The 8,685-nt window shown below is 40.1% G+C and overlaps 1 protein-coding gene and 1 long non-coding RNA gene across 2 annotated transcripts; one reads left to right on the top strand and one right to left on the bottom strand.

The window, feature by feature from the left end:
* Positions 1 to 287: 287 nt before the first annotated feature.
* On the top strand, positions 288 to 4,815 carry LOC147148848 (uncharacterized). The gene is made up of 3 exons (XR_015086413.1): positions 288 to 433; positions 2,191 to 2,394; positions 3,490 to 4,815. It is a non-coding gene; the product is annotated as an uncharacterized LOC147148848 (long non-coding RNA).
* Positions 1,845 to 8,672, bottom strand: aqp9a (aquaporin 9a). Its single transcript, XM_086027582.1, has 6 exons — positions 8,504 to 8,672; positions 7,843 to 7,969; positions 6,407 to 6,544; positions 4,957 to 5,075; positions 3,540 to 3,757; positions 1,845 to 2,377 (listed from the first exon to the last, which is right to left on the bottom strand). Exons 1-6 carry the CDS (start codon positions 8,579 to 8,581, stop codon positions 2,155 to 2,157), a joined length of 903 nt encoding a protein of 300 aa, XP_085883708.1. The 5' UTR covers positions 8,582 to 8,672; the 3' UTR covers positions 1,845 to 2,154.
* Positions 8,673 to 8,685: the final 13 nt, after the last annotated feature.

Here is an 8,685-nt window from a genome sequence, read left to right as displayed (position 1 = left end):
AAATATTCTAATATCAACGCCTCTGATAGTATCAATCAAACATGACATTTGCAAGTAATACCTCCAAATACCTTTTGAGTTTATTGCATATTTTCAAACTGTGCTGAATGATGACTTGCAATTCACATAGCAAAGGCATTTGGGCCAGATCTGGCATGAAGCTGGCACAGGTGGCATTCAGTCGGCATACGGCATGCATGTACAAGTACACGCGCGCGCACACACAATTACAACGTGCCACGTTTGCCACGTCAGCGGAAGAAGATCAGATAGCAAAGTAAATAGCAAAACCCACCATGCCGCAAGAGGGAAAAAACGTTTATTAACTTGCTTATAGTGCTCATACTGAGAAGAAAAAAAATATTCACACTCCAGACATGAAGGCTATTCCACAATTCTGCCCATCCCTCAAAACATATCAATTCAATATCAGGCAAGATACGTAATTTTTCGCACTTCATACAAGAGACACAAATGAAACTATCAAACGCTATCACTATCAAACACACCTGCAGTTGATAATTGCGCTTCTACAAACGTTGTACTGCATATTGAATGGAATTAATTTGTCGCAAGCTGTTCCCATGCTGTAGACTACAGGGTGTACGTAACATCACACATGCTAATTTGTCCGTCTGTTTACAGCAGGCCCCGGACTCAGCATATTGACATGATTCTATGTTGGTTTTAAATTGAACATGCAAACATACAGAATATGTCATAGGTAGTGAGCAGTATATATTAATTGTATGTTTGATGTTAATTGTATTCATTCGTAAGGAAATGTAAACTATGACAGTTTACGGTGTAGCTTGATTGACTACATACGCTGTTGAAAGCTGTTGTCATGACGACCCTAGGCCACCAAGTGGCTTGGAGGCCAATGATTGGCAATGAACCACATATAGGGACTTCAATTTGAGTCAGTGAAACGAACATGCATGTTTTTCAAATGCGTGGGTAAGCAAGAGTGCCTAGAGAAAACTAACACAAGTACAATATAGGAAGAACATACAAACTCTACACAAGAACCAAGATTTGCACCCCGGACCTCAGAACTGTGAGGCAGACGTGCTAAGCGCTAGTCCACTTGTGCTGCCTCTGGAAACCAATCATGTGTATACAGTAAACCGCCTCAATCGCAGGTTCTAGGTTTGCAGCTGTTTTTTGGGGGTACAATTTATAACTCTATTTTAATCTGCCTCCCTTTTATTTTGGATGTAATTCCACTGTTGGCCAATAAATGGAAGAACGCTATTTTGTTTCACACTGTAAATTGGAAAGAAGAATGAAAACACAGTATTCATTTTATAATGTATATCTTTAGGCATGATTATTGCCGTACATTTTGAGATTGTAACATTGTTAGTTTGGAAAAATAATTTGTTTACTCTAAACACATAGAGGGATTGCTACACGGTTACACTGTTTGTACAATATTTTTGTGTTAACCGTTGCTCTTGCACTTTCTAGATGTTTTATTTTGGTAGTGTCATGCATGCTTTTACGCTGAAGAAGACTGCAGGAACTGCAAAAATAAACGTATTGTTGTTCCGGTCAAAGCTACCGATGTTCTACGTGTTGTTTTCCTCCGTGAAATGTACGAATTATCTCGGTATTTCTACCCTTAAAATGACACAACCAACCGTTTCAATGGGCTTGTATTATTTTAAGTGTTGAAAGACCATAAAAAAATAAGTGCCGTAAATGCTATAAAAACATTCCTAGGGTGTATTTAAATTGAGTATTTCTATATTGTGGATTTTACTTATTGCGGGGGTGGTGTGGAACTTAACCCATCATATTACCCAAAACAACTGATAAAGATGTAAAATACAGGTAACTGGTTTGTAGAAATTTTTATTCAAATAAACAACAGGGATACATCTGGTTCGCTTTAGAAAATAAAACACCACAAAGAAACAAAAACAAATAAAAAGTAAAAATATTTGATCTACTGTAAAATAACGGGAGCAAATGTGAAGGGGATTATCATGCTTGCCATATCTAATATCCCACAGTACAATATTTACAACTCATCCTTTCATAATGGCCATTACATTTCCATGAAGTCACATTTGAACACGAGCAGATTACATAATATCTCTTCTTGTTTAGGTTCGACAAGGAGAGATACTCAGTGAGTTAAACAATTTAACTCATGGTGATCATCTCATATTTGTCCTTCAGACTGCAGTCCTCGTCCTCCTCCTCATCTTCCTCATCCTCCTCCTCCTCCTCCCCCTCGTCTTCGTGAGGCTTCTCGGCTTGGGCGCGGGGGTGGTGGAGCTCGATGAGCAGGTAGTACACGACGGCGGCGACCACAGCCCCAACCATGGGCCCCGCCACTGGGATCCACCACCAGTAGCCGGCCGTGCTGCATAGAAACAAATGGCAGGTTGATACTTTGGATAGTGGAATGGAACCATGTTGCATCAACAGCAACAACAATCGATCATGTCTGTTGGGTGCATGTGACATTATATAATAAGCCAACAAAGCTTGTTGCCCAATCATTTATTTCAATCAATATGTTTGTTTGTCCACTAACCAGTCATGTGGTAGATGGCGGACGTTCATTTTACAACTGACAACATTATTTAACAGATTTTTAAAAATCTGTGATTAGCTTTGCTGTGCGGCGGAAACCTCGTATGGACAAATATGGTCCAATTCTTCTTTTTTTTTTTCAAATCAGCGTGAGGTACAGCACAGGGCGGCCTTTCCCATATTTTGTGCTGGTTGCTTGGCAACCGTACAGGAAGTAGCCTGGCGCCTTTTACATTCCTGTCAACTTACACGTTTTGCCCGTATTTTATACGTTTTTTGATCATTTCAAATTGTGTACGCCATGTAAAAATTTTTCTACGGGGAAAAAAAAATTGAAAACTCGTTTTTTGTTAGACCGATCGCGTCTTGCCCATTTCGGCTGGAATCCGGACTGTCCGTAAGCGATTCCGACTGCAAACTTTGTTCCGACTTTCACGAGCAAACCTCCCCGTTGAGCAACAAACACTGTGTAAGATTCAATATAAAAATGTCCGTTCCATTTCCCCCACTTCTCCCGCTGAGCGATAAATAATGTGTAAGATTATATACAGAAATGTACGGGCAAATTACAACTTTTGTAAGATTCAGCACAGCCCAGGGCTGATAGGTATGCTATAACCACTGCTTTGGATGCATAGTAGGCCACAGTTCCACAATATGTATTTGTCATTCTTACAATGGAAATCCTTGGTCTTACATATAAGGAGGAGGAGACGAGAAGCGTCTAAAAAATGGGAATGGGTCCATCTCATTATACTGGCACCGCAGGATCTGGGGGAGTTTAGGCTTGTGCGTGAGCTGCATCTCCATGAAGCCCGATTTGAGGTGTACTTAAGGCGGAGGAGGATGCTATGCATTCTTTACCACGTCACAGTGCGACATTTATATTGAGTCCCAGAGGTCGGACACTTAATACATTTTTTTTACTTTTTTTTTTAGTCTTGAATTTCTGCTGAATCAAAAAAAGAAAAAGTGCGTCCCACACCCACCTGAAGACTTCCATCCCCCATCCGGCCACAGCGGTGAACAGTCTCGGCCCGAGGTCCCTGGCTGGATTCAAGGGGTAGCCACAGTTCAATCCCATCGACACACCGATGGCCATGATAATCAGCCCGATGGCCAGTGGCTCCACACCTTTCGGAGCACCGATGTTTCCTCCGTCAATGATGGCCAGGATGCACAGAACCAGCATGCCAGTGCCCACCACCTGCAAGGAGAGTGATGATGTCGCTGCGGTTGCACTTTCTTGTGCTCAAGTCCTTCAAATTACATTAGAAGTGTCACAATCTTACATTTTTCCAGTGGGAAATATTGTTAGTTAAGGATAAGCGGTTTGGATAATGGATGGATGGATGTTATATAGGCCTACTAATATAATCTACTACTGCTCCTGCTGCACCTTAAGCCTGGTTCACACGGCAATATTTTAAAATTGCCGGCCAACTTCCAAATACAACACACTTGGAATTTAAATGTAAATAAAGAGAAATGCACCTTCATTTGGGATTAGATTTAATTTGTGTTTATGCAAATATAAATACTGTACACATCAATGGAAACAGTGTTTTTCAAATATTTCATTGTGAGTTTCCAATCACATTCCACCCAGTTAGTCTGTCACAGTTTTGGCCTCTAAAGAAAACAAAATAAAAAATAAATAAATAGTTTCTATGAATCCACATCCTTTAGAGGGAACCTAAAGAAGGGAGGTGGGTGCAAACTTTCTACGTTTTTTTTAGGATCTGGTGTGTGCCGGTATGTCTTATTATGTTGTTTGTTTTTTTTAGCTAAATTATGATATAAGTAAACTACATTTTTTCAAGAAATAGTAAAAATATAAACTAAGCTAAAACCAAAAAACATTGTAAACACATAGCTAGCTAAAATTTTCTGCGTAACAGGCCAATGACTAAATTTAATGAACAAAAATTTTCCTCATTAGTTGGTAAATAGCAATAGGCTCAGGAATCAAATTCAATTTCCTTTCCAATTATTCCCTGAAGATTTTTTTTTTAAATTCTAAATACAAATAAAAACCCGTTAGTGTCCAGTGTTCAAGCAAACAACTGGAGGGCCCTAATGTTAACCCATTGAGCTCATTATCTAGACTTAGCTGAGTGGGTCACTTGTTGTCATTTTCAACAATTTTCTAGCCCCAACATGTTAGTGCACTGATCCAAAAATATCTTAACAGACTGGAATTGGTGTTGAGCGTACGTCTGACCTTCTGGTCAATCGGGTCATTAAACCCAAAGCCAAGCAAAATGAACGAGGGGGTTGTTCTTTGACTAAATGGGGCAATCAATTTCACATTAGTGACATTTCCTAGATTTTGCTGTGTTTCAAACCTGAACGGGATGAGGAGCACATTAGGGAGGTGCTTGGACCATTGTGAGCTGAGTTCACCTGATCAATGAATCCGCCAAGAATCGACAGGTGTCTCGCCGGGTAGGATGCGAAAATGTGACCGGTTGCATTAATTCCCGTCACCGACAAAATTCCGCTGGTGAAATCCATGAAAGCATCTGTGAGGGGTTTAGAAAGTTCTCATTTATCAAAAATCTAACTTTCAAATGTACAGTTACCGATTATGCAATATACAGTGATTCCCAGCAACATTAATGTGCATTGAGAGATCATCAGATGTGCTGCGGGAAATTGTCCGATTTTACTTAACTCATTCACTGCCATTGACGGATTTACTTGTTTTTTCACAGTCCGGCTAATCAATCCCAGAAACGTATTTATATTTTTTCAAATTTTTTCAAACATTAGCGTAAAAGAGCGCCTGAAAATGTCTGGCAGTGAATGAGTTAAGTGGTGTGAAAACTATGATTAATTTAGAACAAATTACATATCTTGTTCCTACTGTTCGAAGACAGCTGGGTTAGGCTCCAGCGCGCCCGCAACCCTCGTGAGGATAAGCGGTTTGGATAATGGATGGATGGATGTTGTTCATCTATCTATGCTAGCGATGGTAGGTAGGACTATGCTTTTCTACTCGATGACAGAAGATGCAATTAGTGGCCTTCATGGCTTCCGGGTATGCAGTTCCAATATTTCACACATTTTACACTTTACAGTTTTTTTTAGTTGTAATTCCACTGTCGACCACTAGACGGTTTTGTTCAACAAATTTGAAAAAAAAGCAGAATGAAAACAGGAAGTACTATTATATCTGCGATCTATTTTTTGCAGAATATTAAATGTCAAATCCTCTTCAATCCTGCTTTTTATGCCTACCGAAAGTGACAGCTGTGTGTTCATTTTAAAATGTACATCTTCAAGCATGATTATTAATCTATATTGTGAGATGATAAGTTTGTTAGTTAGGAAAAAAATGCCTTTACTGTTAACAAAAGAACTCGTACACAGTTACACTGATCACAATTTTTGTATGATCCATTTCTCTTGCTCTCTCTCAATATAATTATACTGTATGTGTTTAAATGTGCTTGTATCATTCAAAATTGTGTTTAAAGCCCTTTAAAAAATGCCATAAATGCTACAGTGCGGCCTAGTGAGTGACAGAAAGATGTTTTCATTTTGTATTTGTGTGTTTGATTGTTTGCCCTGTTCAGTAAACGACTGTAGATCTCCTTGCCTGCATGAGGGAGTTACAGTACCAACGTTTCTGCGTTTCTTTTTTTTTTACTTCACTTGAGCAGAAACTGGTTTGTTACTCAAAATTTGTCTAATGATACAAAGCAAAAAAAAAAAAAAAAAATCAATGATAATTGGTATTATTGGTAATTGATATGTGGTGATTGATATTTCTGATGTCAAATATGTCTTGGCTCAATAAATGCTGGGAAATACAACCACAAACTCATGACTAAAATGCAAGTATGCTCACCGTAGTACAATCCAAATACTGCAGCAGCTCCAGCAAACGCGCCGAGAAACTGAGCGATGACGTAGAACGGAAACTTCCAGATCTTCAGTTTGCCAAGAATCACCATGGCCAGAGACACGGCAGGGTTCACGTGGCCCCCTGGGATGGGGGGCAAAGGCAAGAATGAGAGATGCTACCGCTAAGGTACATAAATCAGAACTACCTCCCACACTACTGAAATATACTGAAATATCCATTTTAGTAGTGTGTCTAAAAGCATTTCAGAAGGGTGTATAAGACTTGCTTCTTGAACAACGATAAACAAATAGCGAACGCGGGTTTCAGTTGTGTGTGAGAGGTAAGACTGATTGATGTCCCCTGGCATGATATCCTCTCCACCATTAACGAGGCTGTCACATTGACGAGGGACAGCATAAGGGAAGTAGCCCCGCAGCGGTGTCGCAGGAGTTGGTTGAAGAACAACAGACAGTCAGACACAATAATTTACAAAAATGACAACTATAGCAGCATTGACTTTCTTTGAAACAAATAAAACCTTTTGGCTTTTCACGCAAGCCATTTGATCCTGCTGCTCAAATGATCACGGTCACGTTTTGAAGCCAATGTTTGCCACAGACGCGCGGACGTGGGCCCGTGATCAATGTTTGCAGGACATTCAGCACCCCGGGTTACGGACGACCCCGGGGAGGCTGCGCCATGACGCTACCAAAATCAATGACCAGTGCACACTCATTGACTTCTGTCGTAGAGATGGCACGTTTCTGCTGGGCGGGAACGCAGCAGAAATTCAGAGGTGGCGCATGGCTGCACGGGAGGCCGACATATACATATCCATATCCATATACATATCCATATACATATACATAATACAGGCAGCCATTGACTCTTAAATGTTTGCCTCTCGGTTCTGAGGCCCTGGGTCGAAAATGGCCGATGGAATTTGCATGTTCTCCCCGTGCTCGTGTGGGTTTTCTCTGATTTCCTCTCATCACCAAATCATGCATGTTTGGTTCATTGAAGGCTAAATTATCCATAGGTATGAATGTAAGCAGAATGGTTATTTGTTCAGGTGCACTCCACCTCTGACGCAGAGTCAACTGGGGTAGGCTCCATTTCACCCGTGACCCTAATGAGGACAAGCACTTTTGAAAATGGATGGATGGATGCTTTAAATTCAAGGACACAGATGCATGACTGAATACAGTGTATCCCACTGGGCATTCTCCAATTGTTTCTGATTCAATCATCTACTGTACCATAAAAAAAAAAAAGTCCAACATAACAATAATCCAATAATAAAGTAATGAATAATTCCTGTGCCTAATGCTTTAAATCTGAGCATATATGAAAAAGAACCGCTATCACCAACACCCACTGGACAGCTTTCAGTCTGGCAACGTATCATGCATCTTGTAACGATTACTAATCATATTTACCTGATACTCCACCAGCTATGTAAGCCGCCATCATCAGTCCAACAGAGAAACCGATGTGCACAGTGAGTGGCTCCCCCAAAGAGTTTCGACTGAGGACCGTCTGGGCGACTGAGCCACAACCAAACAACTGAAACACAACAGTTGTATATACAGTATATATATATATATATATTTTTTTTTTTATTACATTTACCTATACATTTTTCAGACATTCTGGCATTAGACATGCTATACACTCACTTGGGCAATATACTAGGTATACCTGCACAATGAGAAGCTAAAAATCTGCCTTTACAAAGATGAAAATGTTTTTTTTTCAGAATTCATTCAGCAATGTTTTTAGTATATAATCATTTGCGGTAGTACAGAAACGCACAACAGTACATCATACTGAGAGGTGTTTGTAATAGGTTGGAATTTCAGCTCAAAGGGGCAAAATATTTGAAACAGCTTTCAGTATGATGCCTTCCAGGTCCAACACCTGCGACTACAACCGCAATACGAATACCTCTGACAGCGTCGGTCAAATTAGTGAACTGTATTTCTAATTGCAGATTTAACTTGACGGCTCTCATATTCTATTGAAAGTTCTAATGAAGTGAGAGTACAACTCAAGGGAAATAATGAATTGAATAAATTATGAATGCAAAGTGCTACTTACCACCAAAACAAAGGTCCCAAGGAACTCTGCCAGGAATTCCTTAAGTATTCCATGTTTGATTGCACAATGTTTCCTCATGCTTCTCTTGTTTCACTGTTCTGACTGTGATTAAAAGTTCCTCGACGTGCTGCTGCGTTAACGTCTGAGAAGCGGATGTCATGTCAGATCTCCACCTCTGCCCC

This window comes from Filicampus tigris, chromosome 4, assembly GCF_054856515.1.
Source record: "Filicampus tigris isolate MCC_2025a chromosome 4, RoL_Ftig_1.0, whole genome shotgun sequence".
Classification (NCBI taxonomy): Eukaryota; Metazoa; Chordata; class Actinopteri; order Syngnathiformes; family Syngnathidae; genus Filicampus; species Filicampus tigris.
Note: the sequence above shows the minus strand (reverse complement) of the source record. Positions and strands in the feature narration are given on the sequence as shown.

Excerpts from the sequence above, each read along its gene's own strand:
- aqp9a (XM_086027582.1), bottom strand. The coding sequence starts at position 8,581 with ATGAGGAAACATTGTGCAATCAAACATGGAATACTTAAGGAATTCCTG. Across the intron at positions 5,076-6,406 it reads AGTATTTGGATTGTACTACG|ATGCTTTCATGGATTTCACC; the intron begins GTGAGCATACTT and ends AACCCCTCACAG. Across the intron at positions 3,758-4,956 it reads TTGGCGGATTCATTGATCAG|GTGGTGGGCACTGGCATGCT; the intron begins GTGAACTCAGCT and ends CTCTCCTTGCAG.